Source organism: Dipodomys spectabilis, unplaced genomic scaffold (assembly GCF_019054845.1).
Source record: "Dipodomys spectabilis isolate Male_0828 unplaced genomic scaffold, ASM1905484v1 ptg000002l, whole genome shotgun sequence".
In the NCBI taxonomy this organism is placed as follows: Eukaryota; Metazoa; Chordata; class Mammalia; order Rodentia; family Heteromyidae; genus Dipodomys; species Dipodomys spectabilis.
This window is the reverse complement of record NW_024870679.1, coordinates 46,480,195-46,507,110: the sequence shown is the minus strand read 5'-3', so window position 1 is coordinate 46,507,110 and position 26,916 is coordinate 46,480,195. Positions and strand designations below refer to the sequence as shown.

Here is a 26,916-nt window from a genome sequence, read left to right as displayed (position 1 = left end):
ACCAATGGCATAAGGCACCCTGATTGTATTGGTTACAACATTTACTTTTTAATTTTTTTTTTTTTTGGCTGGTCCTGGGGCTTGAACTCAGGGCCTGGGCTCTGTCCCTGAGCCTCTCTGTGCTTAAGGGTAGTGCTCTACCACTTGAATCACAGTGCCACTTCTGGCCTTTTCTGTTTATGTGGTACTAAGGAATTGAACCCAGGGCTTCATGCATGCTAGGCAAGCACTCTACCACCAAGCCACATTCCCAGCCTACAACACTTATATCCATTGATACCTTGGAAGTACAGCTGAATTTTAGAATGTTACTTCTTTGTATACAAAAGTTGCTTCCTGTTAAAGCTTCATGCTGTTTTTGTCTCATAAGCTGTGCTTCATCTCCATATTTCATGCCACTCTCAATGTCTGCTAGAGCAACCAGCACTGGAAGTGTCCCAAGGCCTCCAACACAATGCACAGCAAGGATAGTAACCAGGTGCTTCATAAAACTTAAATTTTACAAGATTTGAAACAGTCACCAGGAGGCTGGGAAGGTAGCTCAGTGGTAGAGTGCTTGTATATTGATATGCTTGTATATAGTGCTCCATGCTTTGGGTGAACATTTAGGAGTAATGGGAAAGGAAATGAACCTTCTCACAAGAGGGAACAGCTCTTCACCCAGTCATACTGCAAAGCAAATACACTAGGCTTTTAGCTGTATAGGTCAGAACTCAGAAAATGCTGCCTCAAACTGCAGTTCAACACTTCCGTGTGCAGGTCTCTTCCAGTTGGGCAGTAATGAGTTCCTCACAGTTCCCATGGAGGTCATGCTGTGCCAGGCAGTGATCTATCGCCACTGTCCTTCAGAAGCTCCATAACTGCGTGACGAAGAACACTATAGAACTAAAGAATATATTACTCATTGAAGATTGTGGCCTAAGGGTAGTTAAGGCAAAGGTGCTTGTGCCAGGGCAGTAGTGAATAGAAACTAGACTCCAGTTTGTTTGTTTATTTTCCTTTTCTTTTTTTTCTCCTCAACCCCTGCACAGTGTTGTTTGACTCAGTGCTTTGAATTTGCTTGGCTGTTGTTCTACCATTTAGGCAGGCCTCCAGCCTTTTTTGGGTCTTAAACTCTGGGTCTGGACGTTATCCCTCAGTTCTTCAGCTCAAGGTTAGCGCTCTACCACTTGAGGCCACAGCGCCACTTCTGGCTTTTTCTGCTTATGTGGTGCTAAGGAATCGAACCCAGGGCCTTATGCATGCAAGGCAAGCACTCTAGCACTGAGCCACCTTCCAGCCCCCAGCCTGACTTTTTGATGGTTAATTGGAAATGTTGTCTCTTGGACTTTTCTGCCCAGGCTGTCTTCAAACCTCACTTCTGACCTTAGTCTCCTGAGTACCTAGGATTATAGGCATGAGCTATTAGTGCCTGAATAAAACTATTTATTTATTTATTTTTGGTGCCAGTCCTGGGGCCTGAGCTTTTTTGCTCAAGGCTAGTGTTGTACTACTTGAGCCACAGCTGTAGTTTCAGCTTTTTGGTGGTTAATTGGAGATAAGAGTCCCTTAGACTTTCCTTTCCCGGGATCCTCTGGTCTCAGCCTCCTGAGTAAGTAGGATTACAAGTGTGAGCCACTGGCACCTGGCTTCTATCTGAGATTTTAACTTTCTGTGAAACAGTTGTCTAACCTTCCTGGGCTGGGAAGGTGGCTCAGTGGTAGAGTGCTTGTCTTGCATGCATGAGGCCCTGGGGTTCGATTCCTCAGCAACACATAAGCAGAAAAAGCTGGAAGTGGCACTGTGGCTCAAGTGGTAGAGCACTAGCCTTGAGCTGAAGAGCTGAGAGATAGTGCCTAGGCCCAGAGTTCAGGCCCCACGACCAACAACAACAACAACAAAAAAGGTAGTCCTGGTTGGGAATGTGGCTCAGTGGTAGAGTGTTTGCCTAGCATGCATGCATGAAATTCAGGGTTCGATTCCTCAGTACCACATACACAGAAAAATCCAGAAGTGGCGCTGTGGCTCAAGTAGTAGAGTACTAGTCTTGAGCAAAAGAAGCTCAGGGACAGTGCCCAGGCCCTGAGTTTAAGCCCAGGACTGGCAAAAAAAAAAAGAAAAAGAAGAAAAAGTCCCTGCTGCCCAACCAGATAAGGTGAGAAATTACCTAAGAATTTACCATTAACTACTTCATACATGTTATTGATAGGATATTCTAGAACACCTTGACATTTGCAGGTTGAACACATGCAGGTTTTTTTGCTTGTTTTTGTCTGTTGTGGGGCTAGAACTCTGGGCCTGGCACTGTCCCTGAGCTCTTCAGCTTAAACCTGCCACTCTACCACTGGAGCCACAGCGCCACTTCCTGTTTTCTGGTAATTTATTGGAGATAAGAGTTTCATGGACTTTCCTGCCCAGGCTGCCTTTGAACTTCGATCCTCAGATCTCAGCCTCCTGAGTAGCTACGATTACAAGTGTGAACCACCAGCTTCTTGGCCTGGCTTCAGTCTTTTAAAAAATATATTTTGTTGTTATTATAAAGGTGATGTACAAAGGGATTGCAGTTACCTAAGTCAGGTAATAAGTATATTTCTTTTTGAACCATGTCATGAGAGAACCTTGCTCTCTCTCAGCATTTTCTTGGCTGCCCGTGAGGGCCAGGGGGTGTGGGGAGTGGGGGGCTGGGAATGAATGAGTTGAACAACTGGCTTTTCCTGAGCCAGCTCTTACTCTACCTAGATGTTTCTCCACTTTATGATTCTTTATGTAATATGCATTTTATGCAATAGCAGAGATGAAAGTGTTTCTTGTTTGGGGAGTTGGAAAGATTTATAAAACAAATCACTTGATAGTTAAGTGGTACCTGGGCTTTCTGGAATCAGTGGGTCCACCCTATGTTGTTTCTTGGTTTGCTGAGAAACAGCTCCATTTTTTGTTGTTGTTTCTGGTGGTCATAAGGCTTGAACTCAGGGCCTGGGAACTGTCCCTGCTAGAATTCTCCCACTTTGAGCTACAGCTCAGATTTCAGCCTCCTGAGTAGCTAGGATTGCAGACATGAGCTATCAGTACCCAGCTGAAAAAACGCAATTTTAAACTAGAACAACCTATCTCAGTTGTTTCTACAGGTAGAGCAAGTACATTGAGAGCAGTGCCACCCAGCTTTGATCTTGCATGTTTGTGGCTCTAGGTAGTAGCAACTTACTCACTGGCTCATTGCTCAGCAAGCCATGCATTATACCAGCATTACAGAAAGCTCAAGGAACCTGCATGGTCTTTGCTTAATGAGTAAGAAAGCACAGTCGGGGCCATGAATATCCATCCAGAGAGTGACCCTGCGACCAAGAACAGTGTGGGTGCATTTATATCTCATGAGACTCTCCTGTGCTGGAATCATAGCCACTAGTCTTGTCTGGGCAACCAGGTTTTGTTCAGCTGGGATTCTGAAAATGCACGTAATCTATAATGTTTCCAGAAACAGTATCCCAGCCTTGACCTATGGAATCTATGGAGTTTATGTGCAGGCCACACCTGAGCAAGGACAAAATTAATGACTTGCTTTGTGAGGCCCTAGGAAGCACACTTTGGACCCAGGGGCAGGCACATTGGTGAGAAAATGTCAATACAATATAAGAATTGGAGGGGTTGGGAAGGTGGCTCAGTGGTAGAGTGCTTGCCTTGCATGCATGAGGCCCTGGGTTCGATTCCTCAGCACCACATAAGCAGAAAAAGCTGGAAGTGGCGCTGTGGCTCCAGTGGTAGAGTGCTAGACTTAAGCTGAAGAGCTGAGGGACAGCGCCCAGGCCCAGAGTTCAGGCCCCATGCCTGGCGAAAAAAAAAATTGGAACTATCAGAAAATACAACATCTTCACTAAAGCATATTTAGGTTATTTACTTTTTTTCACTAATAAGATCTTCAGTTTACACCACTAGAACGCAGCATTTTCTTCTCCTCCTTTCCTTTTTCTTTTTGCCAGTCCTGGGTCTTGAACTCAGGGCCTAGGAACTGTCTCTAAGCTTCTTTTGCTCAAGGCTAGCACTCTACCACTTGAGCCAAGTGCCCCTGCTGGCTTTTTCTGTTTATGTGGTACTGAAGAACCGAACCCAAGGCTTCATGTATGCTAGGCAAGTACTACCACTAAGCCACATTCTCAGCCCCAGCATTTTCTTTTCTCCCTCTCTCCCTTCCTTTCCCTTCCTTTCTCTTGCCTTCCTTGTCCTTATCTCCCCTTTTGTGCTGGTACTGAACTCTGAACTCATGGCTTTACACTCTTGGTTGGGTTTTTTTAGCTAAAGACTTATGCTCTTCCACTTGGAGCCAAAGTTCCACTTCTGGCTTTATTATTATTTTTTGTTGTTTTTGTTGTTTTTTGGGTCCGGTCGTGGGGCCTGAACTCTGGGCCTGGGCGCTGTCCCTCAGCTCTTCAGCTCAAGGCTAGCACTCTACCACTTGAGCCACAGCGTCACTTCCAGCTTTTTTCTTATGTGGTACTGAGGAATTGAACCCAGGGCCTCGAGCATGCAAGGCAAGTGCTCTACCACTGAGCCACCTTCCCAGCCCCTTCTGGCTTTATTTTTATTTTTACTTATTATTATTATTATTATTTTTCCAGTCCTGGGGCTTGAACTCTGGGCCTGGGCACTGTCCCTGAGCTTTTGTACTCAAGGCTAGCATGCTACCCACTTGATCCACAGTTCCACTTCTGGCCTGTGTGGTTAATTGGAAATAAGAGTCTCATAGACGTTCCTGCCCGGGCTGGCTTTGAACTGTGATCCTCATATCTCAGCCTCCCGAGTAACTAGGATTATAGGCGTGCCACTACCACTCGGCTATTTCCAGTTTTTTGGTGGCTAATTGGAGCAAAGAGTCTCTCAGCCTTGTCTGCCTGGGTTGACTTCAAATCTCAGCCTCCGGAGTACCTAAAGGCATGAGCCTCTGGAGCAGCACCTGCTGCTGCTGCTGCTGCTGCTGCTGCTGCTGCTGTTCCTCCTCCTCCTCCTCCTTCTTCTTCTCTCTTATCACTAAGTCACATTCCCAGTCCCCCATTTTTAATTTTTTTTATTATTTAATTTATTTACTTATTGTTGGTCATAGGGCTTGAACTCTGTGCCTGGGCACTGTCCCTGAGCTCTTCAGCTCAAGTCTAGCACTCTACCACTAGAGCCACAGCGCCACTTGTTTTCCTGAGTGGTTTATTGGAGATAAGTATCTCAGGGACTTTCCTGTCCAGGCTGGCTTTGAAATGTGACCCTCAAATCTCAGCTTCCTGAGTAGCTAGGATTACAGGTATGAGGCACCACTGCTCAGTTATTTTTTTCTTTGAGACAAGATCTCACTGTATAGCCTGAAACTTGAGATTTTTATGCCTCTGACCGGTGAGTGTTGTAATTATAGGCATGCACTACCATTCCTGGCTGGAACATAGCTTTGTGTCCTTGCTCAAATACATTTGCTGGATAGAATTTAAGAAGCAGGTTATTCTCCTAAAAGGTAGATCCGTGTGTGTGTGTGTGTGTGTGTGTGTGTGTGTGTGTTGTGCGTACGTGCGTGCGTGCACGTGCGTGTCTGTCTTTTCTTTTTGTTCTGGGGATTGAACCCAAGGGCTGGCGCTCATGAAGCTAAGTTGTAGCCCGGCCCAGTTGCCTTCCAAAAGGCTGCATCACTAAGTACCTCATATTCTGCAGCCCATTTCCACACAACCTAATAAATAGGGGAGATTATCAATCTTCTCCACTATTTCCAATCTGATTGGTAAATTCCCAAGTTAATTGAGCTCAGAAATTCAGGTGTGGGACACGAGATAAACAAGGTGTGGGAGGGGTGGGGAGTGTGAGGTTGGAAGGAACACCCGCCTAGGCAGCTGTTGATGTGTTAAAAGGAGGCCTTTGTGCTCAGGGAATAGGGGAAACAGGTATGGAAGTTGTCCTGCAGTCACTGAAGAGAAATCAAAATACAGGAAATTGCCAGGCACCAGTGGCTCACCCCTGTAATCCTAGCTACTCCGGAGGCTAAAATCTGAGGATTAAAATTCAAAACCAGCCTAGGCATGAAAGTCTTTGAGACTCTGATCTCCAATTAACCACCAAAAAGCCAGAAGTGGAGCTGCAGCTCAAGTGGTAGAACAGTAGCCTTAAACAAGGGACAGTGCTCAGGCCCTGAGCCCAGGACCGGCACAAAAAACAAAACAAAACAAAATGCAGAAAATCACTAGTACCCAGGTCTGGGATGTAGCTACAGCTACATAGAAGACCTCTTTACAGCAATATGAAGGAGGAAGCAGGCATACAGAATGTTGTGGCTATATGGAACCGGATAGCTTTTCAGCACAAAGAATATGTTTAAGCACTTACCTAAAATGCTGAGCTTAAAGTTGGAAAAATTCAGGAAAAATTTGAAATCTGAAAGAAGAGAAATTCTTAGGAGAACATACAATTCTTATTTCTTTATTTTTAGCTCCTGTTAGAAATGTAAGCTCGCGTTGCTAACAATATGGAACTCTATTTCTTTTAAGCATGAGGCATATTCATACAGTGTTAGTCATTCCTGATTAATTTTTTTTTTGGGGGGGCTGGTCCTGTGGCTTGAACTCAGGGTCTGGGTACTGTTTCTGAGCTTCTTTGTGCTCAAGGTTAGAGCTCTACCACTTGAGCCACAGCACCACTTTTGGCTTTTTTGAGTAGTTTATTCGAGTTAAGAGTCTCGTGGGGACTTTTCTGCCTGGACTGGCTTTGAACTGCTAACCTCAGATCTCAGTCTCCTGAGTAGCTAGGATTACAGGTGTGAGCCACCAGCAACTGCCTGAACTATTTTTTTTTTTTTTTTGTCAGTTGTGGGGCCTGAACTCTGGGCCTGGGCACTGCCCTCAGCTCTTCAGCTCAAGGCTAGTGCTCTACCTCTTGAGCCACAATGCCACTTCCGGCTTTTTCTGTTTATGTGGTGCTGAGGAATCGAACCCAAGGCCTCATGCATGCAAGGCAAGCACTCTACTACTGAGCCAACCTCCCAGCCCTGCCTGAACTATTTTTAATTTACTTTTTTTTTTTTGGTCAGCCCTGGGGGCCTGAACTCTGGGCCTGGGCACTGTCCCTCAGCTCCTCAGCTCAAGACTAGTGCTCTACCACTTGAGCCACAGCGCCACTTCTGCTTATGTGATGCTGAGGAATTGAACACAGGGCCTCATGCATGCAAGGCAAGCACTCTACCATTGAGCCACCTTCCCAGCCCTTAATTTTTTTTTTTTTGGCAGTGCTGGATATTGAACTGTAGCCTCCCATGTGCTAGTACTGTAGCACTGAGCTACGTTCCAAGCCTGTATGCATGCAGCATGTATGCATGCATGGATGTATTTACTGCACAGTACTGAACTGGTGAACTCAGGACCTCACACTCTACCTCACATTTGGCTTTTTCTGCTCAAGTCTGGCACTCTACTACTTGAGGCACACCTCCACTTCTGGCTTTTTGTGGTTCATTGTTAGTGATAAGAAGAGGGATTATAGGATGGGGGGGGGGAGAAATGGGAAGGGATGTGAAGGGGAAACAAAGGAGGAGGCTACAATGCTTGATAAGAAATGTACTCATATAGGGCTGGGAAGATGGCTCAGTGGTAGAGCGCTTGCCTTACATGTAGGAGGCCCTGGGTTCGATTCCTCAGCACCACATAAGCAAAAAGAAAAAAGCCGCAAGTTGAGCTGTGGCTCAAGTGATAGAGCACTAGCCTTGAGCTGAAGAGCTGAGGGAGAGCGCCCAGGCCCAGAGTTAATGCCCCACTACGGGACCCCCCCCACCAAAAAAAAAAAAATGAAAAAAAATGTAGTCTGTTTTGGGGCTGGGAAGATGGCTCAGTGGTAGAGTGCTTGCCTTGCATTCATGAGGTCCTGGGTTCGATTCCTCAGCACCACATAAGCAGAAAAAGCTGGAAGTGGTGCTGTGGCTCAAGTGGTAGAGCACTAGCCTTGAGCTGAAGAGCTGAGGGACAGTGCCCAGGCCCAGAGTTCAGGCACCATGACTGGCAAAAAAAAAAAAAAAAAAAAAAGAAATGTACTCATTATCTTGCCCATGTAATTGTAACCCCTCTGTACAGTATTTTCACAATAAAAAAAAAAAAAAGAAGAAGGATTATAAATAGGGGGGTTGTGAGTTCACGGCCAGCCCAGAAAACATGGCACCATTGCATAGCCCTGCCTTAAAAAAAAAAAAAAAAAAAAAGGTGGCAAAAGTGAGAGAAACAATTGTTAATATTCAAAGAATTTATAAAAATAGGGGCTGGGAAGGTGGCTCAGTGGTAGAGCGCTTGCCTCGCATGCATGAGGCCCTGGGTTCGATTCCTCAGCACCACATCAGCAAAAAGGAAAAAAGCCGGAAGTGGCGCTGTGGCTCAAGTGGTAGAGCGCTAACCTTGAGCTGAAGAGCTGAGGGACAGTGCCCAGGCCCAGAGTTCAGGCCCCACGACTGGACCAAAAAAAAAAAAAAAAAGAATTTATAAAAATAGCTTGTATGTGAACTGGTTTAATGTCTGCCTGTGGTGCATGGTTGAGTGGGAGGGTGGAGAAAAAGAGTTTGGTTTTTGAAAATTTTTCTGTAGAAAAGAAAAATAAAAGGATTCTTTTTCCTGAATGCATTGAATATAACTTATGACAATGTGGAACTTTGCCTAATAAGCTTTAATTGGAAATTAATTCGATTTGATCCGACTCCCCATACCTTGCCTGTGAAAATGAGCTGTGGGCTCAGCTCTATCCTTCCATCGCCCCATGCAGCCATCTACACACCCACCCGTCTGTCCATTGCCAATGATGACTAATAATTACAGTGTTTACTGTGAGCCAGATGTTCTTCCAAGTGCTTTACATACATTATCTCAAACAATCTTCCCATCAATGCCACGAGGTGACTACTATCATCATCTTCTCCTTCAAATGGAATCTGAGGGTTTCCCAATAAGCATAGGATTTCCATGTGATCCAACCATGCCACTTAGGGGGATGTGCCATGAAGAACTGAAAGCAGGTTGTTCAGACAAAAACTTGCATGGCAGCCAGGTGCTGGTGGCTCATACCTGCAATCCTAACTACTAGGAGGCTGAGATCTGAGAATCACAGTTTGAAGCCAGCCCAGGCAGAAAAGTCTGTGCGACCCTTGTCTCCAATTAGTCACCAGAAAACCAGAAGTGGCACTGTAGCTCAAAGTGGTAGAATGTTAGCCTAGAGCAAAAAAGCCCAGGTGCAGTGCCCAGGCCCTGAGTTCAAGCCCCACAATGGACAAACAAACAAACAAAAACAAAAACAACTTGCACAGTGATGTTCATAGCTGCTTATTTACATTAGCAAAAGGTAGAAACAACCTAATATTCCTGAATAAACAAAATATGTGGTGTGTTGATATAGTACAGTATTGTTCATCTGCAATAGGAAAGAAATTCTAATTTATGCTACCACACAAATGAACCTGGAAAATATTATGCTTTTTTTTCTTTTTTGTGCTACCAGGGTTTGAACTCAGAGCTGTCTTGCTTGTTAGTCTAGCACTCTTACCACTTGAGCCATATCTCCAGCCCTATATCACTAGCTACTTTTTTTTTTGCCCATTCTGGGGCTTGAACTCAGGGCCGGGGCACTGCCTCTGAGCTTCCTTTGCTCAAGGCTAGCACTCTTATCATTTGAGCCACAGCACCACTTCTGGCTTTTTCTGTTTATGTGGAACTGAGGAATCAAACCCAGGGCTTCATGTATGCTAGGCAAGCACTCTACCACTAAGCCACATTCCCAGCCCTATCAGTAGCTACTTTTAAAAATATTTAAAAATTGTTATTATAAAGGTGTATACAGAGGGGTTACTGTTTCATGTCAGGTAATGAGTACATTTTATTTGGATATCACCCTTTCCCTCCCTCTCTCCCAGTTTTTCCCTCTCATCCTCATGCACAAATTGTATAGTTCATTTTCCACAAAGTGGCTCTTTTGAAATAGGCTTTTCTTCCCTGGATGTGTGCCTGAGCTATGACCCACCCCTTCTTTAGGCTTTCTGTTATTGCTGGGATTAGACACAAATATTACTGTGTCCAGCTTCTTTTCCATGGAGACAGAGTATTGGAGATTGGGCTTTTCTGATCTGGCACTGTGATCCTCCAATCTCAGCCTTGCATGTTGCTTGGGACCTGTTGGCACTTGCCACTGTGCCCAGCTGCAGAATGAGAAAAGGAACTGGACTTTTTGCCCAGGCTGGCCTCCAAATGTAATCTCCTGATTTCTACCTCTGACATAGTTAGAATTATAGACATGAGCTATCAGTGCCTGAAAATACTACGTTAACTGAGAGATGTCAGACACAAAAGCCACGTGTCATATAATTCCATTGATATGTAATGTCCAGAATAGATAAATCCACAGAGACAGGAAGCAGATTAGTGAGTGCCAAGGCAAGATGAAGAGGGTTTGGGGAATGACTATTTTATATGTCTGGGGGATGTGGAGGGTGATGATAAAAGTTTGGAACTAGATGGTAGTAGCGGTTGCACAACACAATAAATATACGCAATGCCACTGTTAAATGGTTAAAGTGGTCAATTTCATGTTCTTTGTATTTTACTATAGTGTGTGTGTGTGTGTGTGTGTGTGTGTGTGTGTGTGTTTCTGGGGCTTGAACTCAGGGCCTGAGTGCTGTCCCTGAGAATTTTTGGTCAAGGCTAGCACTCTACTACTTGAACAATAACCCCACTTCTGGCTTTCTGATTAACCTCAATCTTCAAATCCTAGCCTTCTAACTAGTTAGGATTTGTACAGACATGAGTCACCAGCACCTGGTTTTTACCATATTTTTTTTTTATCAGTCATGGGGCTTGAACTCTGGGCCTGCCACTGTTAAATGGTTAAAGTGGTCAATTTCATGTTCTTTGTATTTTACTATAGTGTGTGTGTGTGTGTGTGTGTGTGTGTGTGTGTGTGTGTGTGTGTGTGTGTGTGTGTGTGTGTGTGTTTCTGGGGCTTGAACTCAGGGCCTGAGTGCTGTCCCTGAGAATTTTTGGTCAAGGCTAGCACTCTACTACTTGAACAATAACCCCACTTCTGGCTTTCTGATTAACCTCAATCTTCAAATCCTAGCCTTCTAACTAGTTAGGATTTGTACAGACATGAGTCACCAGCACCTGGTTTTTACCATATTTTTTTTTTATCAGTCATGGGGCTTGAACTCTGGGCCTGGGTGCTGTCACTGAGCTCTTTAGCTCAAGGCGAGTGCTATACCACTTGAGCCACAGTGCCACTTCTGGTTTTCTGGTGGTTAATTGGAGATAAGAGTCTCACTGACTTTCCTTCCTGGGCTGGCTTTGAACTGCTATCCTCAGATCTCAGTCTCCTGAATAGCTAGGATTATAGGCGTGAGCCACTGGCATTGGCTGCTAACTGTAATTTTTAAGAAAAGTAATTTGAAACTGAGTATGATGGCTCAAATCTACTCAATCATAGCTACTTGGGATGTAGGGATTGGGGGATTGAGGTTTGAGGGCAGCAATGAATAAAAGTTTGAGAGAATCCATTTCCACCAATGGTTGGGCACTGTGGTATATGTGTCTGGCATCCCCAGCCACCTGGAGAAGAGGTAGGAAAGTTAAAGCCTGTGAAAAAAGGGGCTGTAGGCATGGTCATATGGTAATATACCTACCTAGCAAGTGCAAAGCCCTAGTTTAATGCTTAATATAAAGGGGGTAATTTGAGACTCAGACAGTCTGAATGTCTTGTTGTTGTTTTCAGATGGGCAGGTTTTTGAATGCTTCCTAAACTAGAGGAAGGGCCTTTATGCTGGTTAGTACTGTGTTTTAACTTTAGTCACCTGGCTTCATACCACATGCTTTTTACTTTTTAGTTTTACATTAAAAGTTTTGTTTATTATTATTTATTTGAGACAGGGTCTCATTATGTATGTAACCCAGACTAGCCTTAAAGTCTCAATCCTTCTACTTCTTCTGCCAAGTTCTGGGATTACAGTGTGTACCACTATGCCTAACACTTCCTTTTTAAATTTACTTCTTAGGGAAAAGAATACACAAAATTTATTACATGCCTAAGACATAGGAGTACTAGATTCCATGCTTTTAAAAACAATTACAAGAGGGAGGGTGATTGGAGAGAGTGTTAGAGGGTGACTATGATTCAAGTACTTATATGCATGTATAACAATAGAACAATGAGTGCTGGGAATGAGGCTTAGTGGTAGAGTGCTTGCGTAGCATGCATGAAGCTCTGGGTTTGATTCCTCAGTACCACATACACAGAAAAAGCCAGTAGTGGTGCTGTGGCTCAAGTTGTAGAGTGCTAGCATGAGCAAAACAATCTCAGGGACAGTGCCCAGGCCCTGAGTTCAAGCCTCAGGACTTGAAAAAAATAAACAAAAAGAAAGAGAAAAAAGAAAAATAGAACAATGAAGCCTATTGTGTTGGGAAGGAGGAGGGCAAAAGAGACGGAGGGAATGAGGGTGAGGGGATATACTGCGCACATGCACAGAGATGCCACAATGAAACCACTTTGTACGTGTCAATAACATAATTATTATCTTTTTGATCAGTCCTGTGCTTGAGCTCAGGGCCTGGGCACTGTCCCTGAGCTTCTTTTGCTCAGGGCTAGCACTCTATCATTTGAACCACAGCACCACTTCAAGCTTTTTCTGTTTACCCGAGGAATTGAACCGAGGGCTTCATGCATGCTAGGCAAGCACTGTACCACTAAGCCACATTCCCCAGCTTCTAAAATTTATTTTTAAAAATTGAAACAGTCCAAGTTGGATGCTGGTGGCTTATGCCTGCAATCCTAGCTACTCAGGAAGCTGAGATCTGGGGATTGTGGTTCAAAGCCAGTCAGGACAGGAAAGTCCGTGAGACTCTTATCTCCAATTAACTACCTGAAAACCAGAAGCTGTGGCTCAAAGAGGTAGGGTACTAGCCTAAAGCTCAGGGACAATGCCTTTCCTCTGAATTCAAGCCCCATGATTGAAAAAAAAAATTAACTAGTCCAGACTCTGCTATAAAATGTAAAACAATACAGGGAAAACTCAAATTGAGGCCAATTAGGAGTTTTATATGATTTTTTTCCATCTTCATCTGCCTTCTATCTACACCCAGGAAAGACCTGGACTCCCAGCAGTGGCCTCTCCGTGCTAGAGAACTCAAGAAAGAACCATTGCCTGCAGATCAAAGTGCCAACCCTTTTTGCTTTTTAGGTGGAGGAAGAACCCAGCACCATGGCTGCTACTCAGGATTTGGAGATGGAGAGTGTGACTCTGAATATGGAGAGGGAAAGGAAAGAAGAGCCGGAGGAAGAGAAAATGAGAGAGGGTCTGGGGGGTAAAGATCTCCCCAAGAGCAGAAAGGTCCATAGGATTGTTTCCAAGTGGATGCTTCCTGAACATGTCCGAAGAACCTACCTGGAGAGGGCCAACTGCCTCCCACCTCCACTGTTCATCATCTCCATCAGCTTGGCTGAGGTAAACACTGGCAGTAGGCACTAGCCTACATTCCAACAGGAAGCAGTGGGCGCAGAAGGACGAGAGGGGCCAAGGCAGAGAAGAGACTGGGTATGTGAGAGAGCTCCCAGCAGGGGCTGCTGGCTCATGCCTGTCATCCTAGCTGCTCCAGAGGCTGAGATTTGAGCATTCCAGTTTGAAGCCAGCCCAAGCAGAAAAGTTCCTGAGGCTCTTATCTCCAATTAACCAGCAAAACCAGCAAAAAGCCAGAAGTAGAGCTGTGGCTCAGGTGGTGGAGTACCAGCCGTGAGCAGAAAAAGCCAAGCAAGAGTTCAAGACCCTGAGTTAAAGCTCTAGTATTGGGGTTGGGAATGTGGCTTAGGAGTAGAGTGCTTGCCTAGCGTGCATGAGGTCCTGGGTTCGATTCTTCAGTACCACATAAACAGAAAAGTCCAGAAGTGGCACTGTGGTTCAAGTGGTAGAGTGTTAGCCTTGAGCAAAAGAAGCCCAGGCCCTGAGTTCAAGCCCCAGGACTAACAACAACAACAAAACGCTCTAGTATAGGCAACAAACAAAGTTCTACACCATCTACCCTCCTCCCCACCCCTTCCAGGGGATCCTTTCCCAGCTGCCTTTTCTCTGGTCATTGTCAACCAAGCCTTAGGCTTCATTCTTTATACAAAGCTCCTACTCAGCAGTGATTATTTCAGTGGCCTTGATTCATTTCAGCGGATAGGGTCCTTAGTGTCCTTAGACACCAAAGAACCTGCCAGCACCTGTGGCTTGTGCTTGTAATCCTAGCCACTCAGGAGGTATAGATCTAAGGATCACAGTTGGAATCTAGCCAGGGCAGGAAAGTCCATGAAACTTTAATATTCAATTAATCACCAAAAGAAGCTGGAAATGGAGCTGTGGCTTAAGTGGTAGAGCACTGGCCTTGAGCAAAGAAGCTTAGAGCCAACCCAGGCCCTGAGTTCAAACCCCAGAAAACACAACAGAAAGAAAAAGAAAGAGTAGGCTGGGAGGTTGGCTCAGTGGTAGAGTGCTTGCCTTGTATGCATGCGGTCCTGGGTTCAATTCCTCAATACCACATAAGCAGAAAAAAAGCCAGAAGTGGTGCTGTGGCTCAAGTGGTCGGGCTTTAGCCTTGAGCTGGAAAGCTGAGGGACAGTGCCCAGGCCTAGAGTTCAGCCACCACGACTGACAAGAAAAAAAGAAAAAGAAAGAAAGAAAGGGAGAGAGAGGGAGGGAGAGAAAGAGAGAAAAAGAAAGAAAAAGAAAGAAAGGAAGGAAGGAAGGAGAGAGAGAAAGAGAAAAAAAATAAATCATGGAACCCTGGAGTTGCAAATTGGCTTTATCTTGTGAACCAACTTAGACTGACTGGTAAAGTTACTGTCGGTTTATGTTTAGAACAGTCACAGCTATCTTGAATTCAGAGGGGAAAAAGTAGGATTCTCCAAAGATGTCCACTTTGGGCAATGTTAGATTCAAAAGGCACAGAGACTAGACGAGGAGATGCCTCAATACCAGCACAGGTTTCTTTGGGAGAAAGTCTGTGGAGGGGAGTGACCACCTAGAGCTAGAGCCTCATCACCCTGTACTGGCTATGACATTTTATAGTGGGATTGTGGGAATGCTGGAGTTCTCTGGTAGGGCTTGGTACAAAAGTAACTAATGGTGAGACATAGAAACCTCTGAAACGGGTTGCTGCTGGAGGAAGGGAGGGAACAATGGTGGAACATAGATAACAGGAAAATGGATCACAACCAAAGAGACAGAGGGAGGAAGACAGGGGTGTCTGTCAAAGCCCTGGTCTGTTGCAAGCCAAATGGGTTACAGCCAGGCTAGGAGAGAGGGTAAGGCGGGAGTGATCTTAAGTCAAGGCACTGGCCTAGGGTCTTAAGCTCAGGACACCTGGCTATTTGGACCTAACAGGAAACATGGGGATTTGTTTTTTGTTTTTTTTTTGGGTCCGGTTGTGGGGCTTGAACTCGGCCTGGGCACTGTCCCTCAGCTCTTCAGCTCAAGGCTAGCACTCTACCACGTGAGCCACAGCACCACTTCCGGCTCTTTTCTTTTTGCTTATGTGGTGCTGAGGAATTGAACCCAGGGCCTCAGGCATGCAAGGCAAGCACTCTACCACTGAGCCAACTTCCCAGCTCCTGGGGATTTGTTTAACTCAGGGCCTTAACATTCTTCTTTGGCTCTTTGCTTTTCACCACTTGAGCCATATCTCCTCTTCTGGCTTTTTGCTGATTGTTTGAAAATAAGACTCTCAAGCTGGGCGCTGGTGGCTCACACCTGTAATCCTAGCTACTCAGGAGGCTGAGATCTGAGGATCAAGGTTCAAAGCCAGCCCAGGCAAGAAAGTCCATGAGGGCTGGGAAAGTGGCTCAGTGGTAGAGCACTTGCCTTGCATGCATGAGGCCCTGGGTTTAATTCCTTAGCACCACATAAGCAGGAAAAAAAAAAAGCCGGAAGTGGCTCGGTGGCTTAAGTGGTAGAGCGCTAGTCTTGAGCTGAAGAGCTGAGGGACAGCACCCAGGCTCAGAGTTCAGGCCCATGACCGGACCCCCCCCCCCAAAAAAAAAAAAAGAAAAGAAAAGAAAAGAAAAAGAAAGTCTATGAGACTCTTCTCTCCAATAAACCAATAGAAAACCAGAGGTGGCATTGTGGCTCAAGCGGTAGAGTGCTCACCTTGAGCTGACGTGCTCAGGGATAGCGCCTAGGCCCAGAGTTCAAGCCCTATGATGGACAAAAAAAAAAAAAAAGTCACTTTCTTAATTGGCTCTGAACAATCATTGTCAGATCTCATCTCAGCCTCTTGAGTAGCTAAGATTACAAGCATGATTCTCCAGCACCTGGCTTCTGCTCAGTTCTCTTGAGCTCCAGAAAAGAATGCAAGGTTCAGGGAGATTAAAGGACTCCCCAGGGGTACTCCTTAAGGAGTGTGCTAGCATTCATCAAGCTTCCTCAGATACCAAGCTCATCCTCTGATGTGGTGAGGTCTTAGGGAGGAATTGGCAGTGTGTGCCTACCTGTGAGGTATGGCTTTAGGAGCTTCCTTATTAGGGATGATATTAGCATAGTTCTCTAGAAACTCAGAAACAATAGGGTGTGAATGAAGGAGCTCCAATGATTTATATAGGTGTCTAAGTCAAAAATCTATAAGGCAAGTTGGTAGAAAGAGTGGCAGATCTACACTAAGATTATCTGCTGGTAAAATTCTCTTTTCCTAATGGAAACATTTCTTTTTTCCCCCCTTTTCTCTCTCTCTGTCTGTCTCTGAAGGTCATGGGTTTGAATTCAGAACTTCAAGCTTGTTAGGTAGGTCCTTTACCATTTGAACCATGCCTCCAGCTCTAATCTGGGTTATTAACTAAATAGTGCCCAGACTACTTGGATTTTACCACTTTTCCCATTAGTGTCCCCTTTCTCTTCCTCTGGTTCCCTCAAATCCAGAGTTTCATGCTACATTTAGTTGTCCTGTCTCCCCAACCTCCTCTGACTAATGACCACTTCTCAGTGGATTTTCCCAGCCTTGGAGGTTATGAGGCCCAGGTATCTAGAGAATGTCTCCCAGTCTGAGTTTATCCCATGTCTTTTTCTCATAATTAGATTGGAGTTAAGGGTTCAGGGCAAGGCCAGCACTGGTGAGGTGCACATCTTACTGTATCACCGAGTGAAGGGCGTCTGATGTTGTCTTTGGGACATTGGCCATCATTTGGTTATGGGAGTGTTGCCACTTTTCTGTGTGAGTGTGAGTGCAGGAGGAGGGTGATGGAGAACCCAGTGCTAGACAACAAGGTATCAAAGAGCAGGAGAGGTGATTCATTCAAGGCTTTTATTTTTATTTATTTATTTTGGTGCTAGTATTGGGATTTGTACTCAGGGAGCCATAACTCCTACTTCTGGCTTTTCAGTGGTTAATTGGAGATGAGTCTCAGAGATTTTCTTGCCAAGAGACATTCTCGCTAAGGCTGCTCAACCTTCTGAGTAGCTAAGATTATAGGTGTAAGCCACCTGTGCCTGATTCAGGTTGGTTTTTTGTTTTGTTTTGTTTTGTTTTTTTGCCAGTCCTGAGGCTTGAACTCAGGGCCCAGGCACTGTCCCTGAGCTTCTTTTGCTCAAGGCTAGCTAGCACTCTGCTACTTAAGTCACAGCACCACTTCCTGCTTTTTCTATTTATGTGGTACTGAGGAATTGAAACCAGGGCTTCATGCATGCGAGGCAAGCACTCTACCAGCAAGCCACATTTCCACCCCCCCCTTTTTTTTTTTTTTACATTATGATCTATTGATGCTCCCAATCAGGGAGAAAGGAGGCTGTGGTCACAGTGGGTGGAAAAATCTAGTTGTGTTCATCTTGTAAGCCCAGTCTGTGTTGTGGCTAATCACTTCAATACCCCACTGCTGTGTGCTTTAATGGGCAAGGTGTGGTTAACATTCATGCCTGCTCCTCCCTCACAGCTGGCAGTGTTTATTTACTATGCGGTGTGGAAGCCTCAGAAACAGTGGATCACCTTGGACACTGGCATACTGGAAAGTCCCTTTACCTACCGTCCTGAGAAGAGGGAGGAAGCCTGGAGGTTTCTCTCATACATGCTGGTTCATGCTGGGTAAGGAGGGGTAGCTCAGTCACTGATGTCACAGGTGATTATCAGTCATTGTCACCCTCACATGTTCTAGCACTTTCATGTCATTTATTGTTTAGTGCCAGTGCTGGGCCCATCCTGGCCTCAAATCATAGTCTTCAAGATCTCATCTCCTGAGCTAGGATTATGGGCTTGACATTGGTGCTAGGCTAGATTATCTTTCTAATCTTCTTTATGTTTTAGGTCTCCATCAAACTAGTATATCTTTCCATGATAGACATACATGTTGTTTCTGTTTTTGTGTGTGATTTTTGTAGTATTGGGATTTAAACTCAGGGCCTTCCACTTGATGGGCAGGTGTTCTACTGCCAAGTCATGCTTCTCGCCTTTTTTTTTGTTTTAATATTTATTTTGGGTCCGGTCGTGGGGCCTGAACTCTAGGCCTGGGTGCTGTCCCTTAGCTCTTCAGCTCAAGGCTAGTGCTCTACCACTTGAGCCACAGCGCCGCTTCCGGCTTTTTTCTTTTTGCTTATGTGGTGCTGAGGAATCCAACCCAGGTCCTCATGCATGCAAGGCAAGCGCTCTACCACTGAGCCACCTTCCCAGCCCTTCTAGCCCTTTTTTGTGTTGAGTATTATGATTTTTTTGTGCTGGGGATTGAACTAGGGCCTCATGCTTGCTAAGACAGCGTGTTGGTTATTTTTGAGATAGAATCTCACCTTCTGCCGGGCTTGCACCTAAACCTCAGTTCTTCTGTTTTAGGATTCCCATCATAGTTGTAACGAGAGGTACGTGCAACCTCACCCAGCATCTTTCTGTGGGGGTAGGAGTCTGTTAGAATTTTCTATCTAGACTGGCTAGGCACCAAGATCCTCCCAATCTCAGCCTCCCATATAACAGTATGACAGGTACAGGCCACGTTGCCCAACTATTAACTGAAAAAGAGTCTTAAGGACTTTTCTGTCCTGCCTGGTCTCAAATGATGATCTTCCCGTTCTCAGCCTCCAAGTTGCTAGGGTTACAGGTGTGAGTTCCACTCCACATCCTCTTCAGTGTCTTGGACACTGATATTGTGGTTGGGTGCACACAAGGCCACAGGGGATGAGTGACCCATTCTGCAGGGTGTGCCTTGAGAACTCTGCAGTGACCTGCTAGATACTTATTATGCTCTAAAGCTAAGGTGAAAGCTTCTAGAGTGTGGACAATTCTCTGACATCTATTTTGACTTTGAGCTTTTGTGTGTGTGTGTGTGCCAATCCTGGTGCTTGAACTCAAGGCCTGAGCACTGTTCCAGAGCTGCTGCTGCTTCTTCTTTTTTTGTCAGTTGTGGGGCTGGAACTCTGGGCCTGGGCTCTGTCCCTGAGATCTTCAGCTCAAGGTGAGAGCTCTACCACTTGAGCCACAGCACCACTTCTGATTTTCTGGTGATTAATTGGAGATCAGAGTTTCATGGATTTTCCTGCCTGGGCTGACTTTGAACCGCGATCCTCATATCAGCTGGAAGTGGAGCTGTAGTGCAAGTGGCAGAGCTCTAATCTTGAGCATAAAAGCCAGGTCTTGAGTTCAAGCTCCAGGACAGACACCACAAAGAAGAAATAAAAAAAAGAACTTTATTATATAATATTTTTATTGGAAGCTTGGTGCTGGTGGCTCATTCCTGTAATCCTAGCTACTCAGGAGGCTGATAATTATGGTTTGAAGCCAGCCTAGATAGATCAGATTCTTTTTTTGTCAGTCATGGGGCTTGAACTCTGGGCCTGGGTGCTATCCCTCTGCTCTTCAGCTCAAGACCAGTGCTCTACTATTTGAGCCACAGCTCCACTTCTGGTTTTCTGAGATTGGAGATAAGAATCTCACAGACTTTTTTGTCCAAGCTGGCTTTGAACTGCACTCCTCAGATCTCAGCCTCCTGAGTAGCTAGGATTACAGGCGTGAACCACTGACATTAGGCCCAAATCTAAGAGATTCTTTTTTTTTTTTTTTTTTGGGTCCGGTCATGGGGCCTGAACTCTGGGCCTCGGCGCTGTCCCTCAGCTCTTCAGCTCAAGGCTAGCGCTCTACCACTGAGCCACAGCACCACTTCCAGCTTTTTTCTTTTTGCTTATGTGGTACTGAGGAATCAAACCCAGGGCCTCTGGCATGCAAGGCATGCGGCTCTACCACTGAGCCACCTTCCCAGCCCCTCTAAGAGATTCTTATCTCTAATTAACCAGAAAAAAAAAGAACTGGAGGTACAGCTCAAGTGCTAAAGTATCAGCCTTGAGTAAAAAAAAAACCAAGTAAAAGTACTATGTCAAGGCCCTGTACCTGCAAAATTATGTATGTATGTATGTATGTATTTTACTGGACTGGAGATATAACGCAGTGGTAGATCATCTGCCAAGCATGCCATACAGCCAGGATTCCATCCCCACCACCACAGAAACACACAACACACACACATTTGTATGTGTACACGCATACATATATATTTACATATATAAAAAGTGTAATTAAAAATCCATACACAGGCTGGGAAGGTAGCTTAGTGGTAGAGCGCTTGCCTAGCATTCATGAAGGCCTGGATTCAATTCCTTAGCACCACATAAACAGAAAAGGCTGGAAGTGGTGCCATGGCTCAAGTGATAGAGTGCTAGCCTTTAGCAAAAGAAGCTCAGGGACAGTGCCCAGGTCCTTAGTTCAAGACCAAGGATTGGCAAAAAAAAAAAAAAATCCTCACACATTCAAATATATGACATGCTAAACTATAGTATATGAGAGGAGAAAAGATACCAATTACAGCTGCTGTGAAAAGTAACTTTAAAAAAATTTTTTTTTGTGCTGCTGGGGAATCAAATCCATGGACTTCTGCATGATAGACAAGCACTCTAGTTACATTTTTATTTTTCATTTTTATTTATTTATGTGTTTGTTTTAGTTATTTTTGTGCTTGGTTCTGGGGCTTGAACTCCTAAGTCCTAAGTACTGTCCTTGAGCCTTTTTGCCCAAGGCTATTACTCTAGTACTTGAGACCTGGGCTCCACTTCTGACTTCTTGCTGTTTAATTGGAGATAAGCGTCTCCTGGACTTTTCTGCTCTTACTAGCTTTGAATCATGATCCTCAGATCTCAGCCTCCTGAGTAGCTTATTTATATTTCTAAAATTCTCTTTTCTTTTTTTTTTTAAGGTAGCTCACACCTGTAATCCTAGCTACTCAGGAAGCTGAGATCTGCCGGTTGTGGTTCAAAGCCAGGCTGGGCAGGAAAGCCATGAGACTCTTATCTCCAATTAACCACCAGAAAACCAGAAGTGTTGCTGTGGCTCAAGTGGTAGAACTCTCACTTTGAGCTGAAGACTAAGGGACAGCACCCAGGTCCAGAGTTCAAGCCCCACAACTGACAAAAAAAATTATTAAAACATAGAAAATGGGCCGGGTGCAAAAAACTGGAAGTAGTGCTGTGGCTCAGGAGGTAGAGCACTTGTCTTGAGCTGAAGAGCTCAGGGACAGCACCCAAGCCCAGAGTTCAAGCTCCAATACCTACCAAAAAAAAAAAGTTAAAATTTTGGGCTGGAGGCTGTGAAAGTGGTCCAGTGGTAGAGTGCTTGCCTCACATGCATGAGGCCCTGGGTTCAATTGCCTCGCATGCATGAGGCCCTGGGTTTGATTCCTCAGCACCACATAAGCAGAAAAAGCCAGAAGTGGTGCTGTGGCTCAAGTGGTAGAGCGCTAGCCTTGAGCGGAAGAGCTGAGGGACAGCGCCCAGGCCCAGAGTTCAGGCCTCATGACCCACAAAAAAATGAGAAAGGGCTGGGAATGTGGCTTAGTGGTAGAGTGCTTGCCTAGCATGCATGAAGCCCTGTGTTTGATTCCTTAGTACCACATTCACAGAAAAAGCTGGAGTGGCACAGTGGCTCAAATGGTAGAGAGCTAGCTTTGAGTAATAAAGAGGCTCAAGAATAATGCCCAACTGGGAAGGTGGCTCAGTGGTAGAGTGCTTGCCTTCCATGCATGAGGCCCTGGGTTCGATTCCTCAGCACCACATAAGCAAAAAGAAAAAAGCCCGAAGTGACACTGTGGCTCAAGTGGTAGAGTGCTAGCCTTGAGCTGAAGAGCTGAGGGACAGCACCCAGGCCCAGAGTTCAGGCCCCACAACCGGACCCCCTCCCAAAAAAAGAATAATGCCCAAGCTTTGAGTTCCAAGACCAGGGAAAAAAAGAAAAAGAAAAAGAAAATAGCATTGTAGCTAGTTCTTACATAAAAACAATCATCAGTATTTCCCAGGAAATAATTCAGAGATTTGATAACTGTGTTTGTTTCTGCAGAGTGCAGCACATCGTGGGGAATCTTTTCATGCAGCTTGTGTTGGGGATCCCCTTGGAAATGGTCCACAAAGGTCTCCGGGTGGGGCTGGTGTACCTGGCTGGAGTGCTTGCAGGTCAGTGTCCTGGAGGTACACTGTGGGCTCTTAGGATTAAAAGCAAAGGTAAGCCTGGCACCGCTGGCTCACGCTTGTAATCCTAGCTACTCAAGAGGCTGAGATCTGGGGCAGGGAAGGTGGCTCAGTGGTAGAGCACTTGCCTTGCATGCATGAGGCCCTGGGTTCGATTCCTCAGCACCACATAAGCAAAAAGAAAAAAGCTGGAAGTGGCGCTGTGGCTCAAGTGGTAAAGCGCTAGCCTTGAGCTGAAGAGCTGAGGGACAGCGCCCAGGCCCAGAGTTCAGGCCCCATGACTGGACCCCCCCAAAAAAAAAAAAAAAGAGGCTAAGATCTGAGGATGACGGTTCAAAGCCAGCCAGGACAGGAAAGTCTGTGAGACTCTTATCTCCAATAAACCACTGGAAAACCGGAAGTGGTGCTGTGGCTCAAGTGGTAGAATGCTAACCTTGAGCTGAAGAGCTGAGGGACAGCGCCCAGGCCCAGAGTTCAGGCCCCACAACTGACCAAAAAAAAAAAAAAAAAAAAGAGCAAAGGTAGTAGGTGCTTTTTGTGGACTTTTTATTTAAATCAACAGTTTTTGCACTTTCTTGTGTGTGTGTGTATGTGTGTGTGTGAGAGAGAGAGAGAGAGAGAGAGAGAGAGAGGGAGAGGGAGAGAGAGAGAGAGAATGTGTGTGTGTCCTCGGCCTTGAACTCAGCTCCTGAGGTGCTGTTCCTGAGATCTTTTTTTCCTTCTTTTTCTTTAATTCAAGGTTAGTATCTTACCATTTGACTCACAGTTCCACTTCCTGCTTTTTAGTGGTTAATTGGAAATAAGTCTCAAGAAGGATAGGAATGTGACTTAGTGGTAGAGTGCTTACCTAGGAAGTTCGATGAAGCCCTGGGTTCGATTCCTCAGTACCACATAAACAGAAAAAGCAGCAAGTGATACTGTGGCTCACATGGTAGAGAGCTAGCTTTAGCAAAAGCAGCCCAGGTCCTGAGTGAGTTCAAGCCCCAGGACTGGCAAAAAGAAAAGAAAAGAAAAACAAGAGTCTCAAGCTGGGCACTGGTAGCTCGTGCCTGTAATCCTAGCTACTCAGGAGGCTGAGATCTGAGGATCACGGTTCAAAGACAGTCTGGGCAGGAAAATCCGTGAGATTCTTTTGGGGTCCAGTCGTGGGGCCTGAACTCTGGGCCTGGGTGCTGTCCCTCAGCTCTTCAGCTCAAGGCTAGCACTCTACCACTTGAGCCACAGCGCCACTTCCGACTTTTTTCTTTTTGCTTATGTGGTGCTGAGGAATCGAACCCAGGGCCTCAGTCAAGCAAGGCAAGCGCTTTAACCACTGAGCCACCTTCTCAGCCCAATCCGTGAGATTCTTATCTCCAATTAACCACCAGAAAACTGGAAATGGCTCTGTGGCTCAAGTGTTAGAGCGCTAGCCTTGAGCGAAAGAGCTGAGGGACAGTGGCCAGGCCCAGAGTTCAAGCCCCACAACAGACCAAAAAAAACAAAAAACAAAAAAACCTTTCCTGCCTGTGTTGGCTTTGAACCTCCATCCTCAGAGAGCATCCTAAGTGGCTAGGATTACAGACAGGACTCACAGTTCCCTGTCAATGACAGCAATTTCTTTCTTTCTTTTTTGTTTTTTTTTTTTTGTGGGGGGGTCCGGTCGTGGGGCCTGAACTCTGGGCCTGGGCGCTGTCCCTCAGCTCTTCAGCTCAAGGCTAGCGCTCTACCACTTGAGCCACAGCTCCTCTTCTGGCTTTTTCTGCTTATGTGGTGCTGAGGAATCAAACCCAGGGCCTTATGCATACAAGGCAAGCACTCCACCACTGAACCACCTTCCCAGCCCGATGACAGCAATTTCTTTTTCTTTCTTTTTTTTTCCCCCAAAGGAATGCTTTATTGACAAATTTCCCATTATTCACTGTAGGAAGACACATCAGTGACCTGCACTTGCACTGCCTACTCACACTAGTAAGTGTTTAGCTCTGGAAAGTGGATACCAAATAGTACTCTTCTCCAGCCCCAAGTGTTCTAATCATGGTGTAGTGTAGTCCCCCAAGGGTGTCCAAAGTAGCCAGAGCACTTGGTTGCCAGAAAACATCGTACAGTCCCATTGCAGTGTCCCATTAAGGACACTGTGAGCTAAACAGCCATTTTTCCCCAGGAAGAGTACACAGACACGCACACAGCACTGTCCTAGTGCCCTGCTAAGAGCCATTTAGGCCTTTGCTCCAAACCACACCTCTTAACTCAAAGGGTCCTGGTGTGAGAAACTTCGATGACAGCAATTTCTATAGACATAAAAGTAAAGTTAGGATTACGCCTCTTGCATTTCTAGATGCTGAAGTTTGTTTGTTTGTTTTTAAGGTGGAACTGGGATTTAAACTCAGGGTCTCATGCTTGCTAAACTGGAATGATACAGCTGAGTTTTGCCTCTTGCCCTGTTTTCACTGGTTATTTTTAGGCTAATATCTCATTTCCTGCCCAGGCATGCACTTGAGCAGTGATCCACCTATGTTAGGTTTCCAGTCCCTGCTGGGATCCCAGACATGGGCCCCCAAGTCCAGCTTCCCTTCCATGGAAGCAGAGTCTTATGGATTTTGCTGTCTGTGCTGGTTTGGAACTGTCATATTCCCTTTTTCAGCCTTCCAAGTAGCTAGGATTATAGGTGTGAACCACCAGAGCCCAGCTTCTGGGTCATGATTGGTTTTGTATGTTTTTTATTTGTAAAAATTACTGCAAGGTAATGAGTACACAGGTTTCCTATTGAGCATTGTTGCCTCCTCCTCCTGGGTCATGATTTTTTTTTTTTTGGGGTCCAGTTGTGGGGCCTGAACTCTGGGCCTGGGCACTGTCCCTCAGCTCTTCAGCTCAAGGCTAGCACTCTACCACTTGAGCCACAGCGCCACTTCCGGCTTTTTTCTTTTTGCTTATGTGGTACTGAGGAATTGAACCCAGGGCTTCAAGCATGCAAGGCAAGCGTTCTACCACTGAGCCACCTTTCCAGTCCCTGGGCTATGATTTTTTAACCAAGATATTCAAAACAAATAAAGCTTAACACTGCTCATGGAAAGGTTTTGGATACCATTAATGAAGTAAAAAATAGTTAAAAATGTTTACTTATAGTCAAGTGTGGTGGTGCATGCTTGTACTCCAGCATTAGGAAAGATTACAAGTTCTTGGGCAATCTAGGGTACATAGTAAGATCCTGTCTCAAATATATATATGAACAAGTTTGCTTGTTCATGGTTGGTGCTCTACCACTTGACCCATACCTCCAGCCTCTTATCTCCCAGATTGTTTTTGTCCATCCTGGGGCTTGAACTCAAGGCCTGGGCTCTTTGCTCAAGGCTAGTGTTCTACCACTCTGAGCCACAGCTCTACTTCTGGTTTTCTGGTGATTAATTGGAGATAAGAATCTCACTGGAGCCAGTGCCAGTGGCTTATACCTATAATCCTAGCTACTCAGGAGGCTGAGATCTGAGATCATGGTTCAAAGCCAGTCTGGGCAGGAAAGTCTGTGAGACTCTTATCTGCAATTAACCACCAGAAAACCAGAAGTGGTACTGTGGCTCAACTGGTAGAGTACTCACCTTGAGCTGAAGAGCTAAGGGACAGCGCCCAGGACCAGAGTTTAAGCCCTAAGCCCAACAAAAACAAAACAAAACAAAGAGTCTCATGGTCTTTCCTTCCTAGGCTGGCTTTGAACCCCAATCTTCAGATTTCGGCCTTCTTAGTAGCTGGGATTACACCCACGAACCACCAACACCCAGTTCTTAATTTTTCTTTTAAAATTTCATTTCTTAGCTGGGTGCCAGTGGCTCATGCCTGTAATCCTAGTTACTCAAGAGGCTGAGATCTGAGGATCTGGGTTCAAAGCCAGCCAGGGCTGGAAAGTCTGTGAGACTCTTATCTCCAATAAACCACTCAGAAAACCAGAAGTGGCCTGTGGCTTAAGTGTTAGGGCATTCAAATTGAGCTGAAGAGCTGAGAGACAGTGCCTAGGCCCAGAGTTCAAGCCCCATGACTGATGCCCCCTCAGCCCCCCCCCCCACCAAATCCATTTCTTTTCTTTTTTGTCAGGCTTGAACTCTGGGCCTGGGCATTGTCCCTCGGCTCTTCAGCTCAAGGCTAGTACTCTACCACTTGAGCCACAGTGCACTTCCAGCTTTTCTATTTATGTGATGCTGAGGAATTGAACCCAGGGCCTTTTGTATGCAAGGCAAGCACTCTACCACTAAGCCATCTTCCTGGCCCCTCCATTTCTTATGTTACATAAAACCTTAGTGTTTTTTAATTTATAAATATGTAGTAGCCCTGTACTTCATTGAGTAGTGTATTAGTTTCTTCCCTGTCCCAATAAAGTACTATAAACTGGGTGCTTACAAAAAGATAGTTATTATTATTTTTTGCCAGTCCTGGGGCTTGAACTCAGGGCCTGGACACTTTTCCTGAGCTTCTTTTGCTCAAGGCTAGCACTCTACTAC

The 26,916-nt window shown here is 45.4% G+C and overlaps 1 protein-coding gene across 1 annotated transcript in view; it reads left to right on the top strand.

Annotated features, from left to right (window-relative positions):
• Positions 1-26,916, top strand: part of Rhbdl2 (rhomboid like 2) — a 48,377-nt gene that overhangs the window by 7,936 nt on the left and 13,525 nt on the right. The window contains exons 2-4 of the mRNA XM_042681264.1: positions 13,187-13,450; positions 17,899-18,047; positions 22,326-22,438. Coding sequence (XP_042537198.1) covers positions 13,208-13,450; positions 17,899-18,047; positions 22,326-22,438 — 505 coding nt within the window. The 5' untranslated portion in view covers positions 13,187-13,207. The remainder of the gene's footprint in view (positions 1-13,186; positions 13,451-17,898; positions 18,048-22,325; positions 22,439-26,916) is intronic.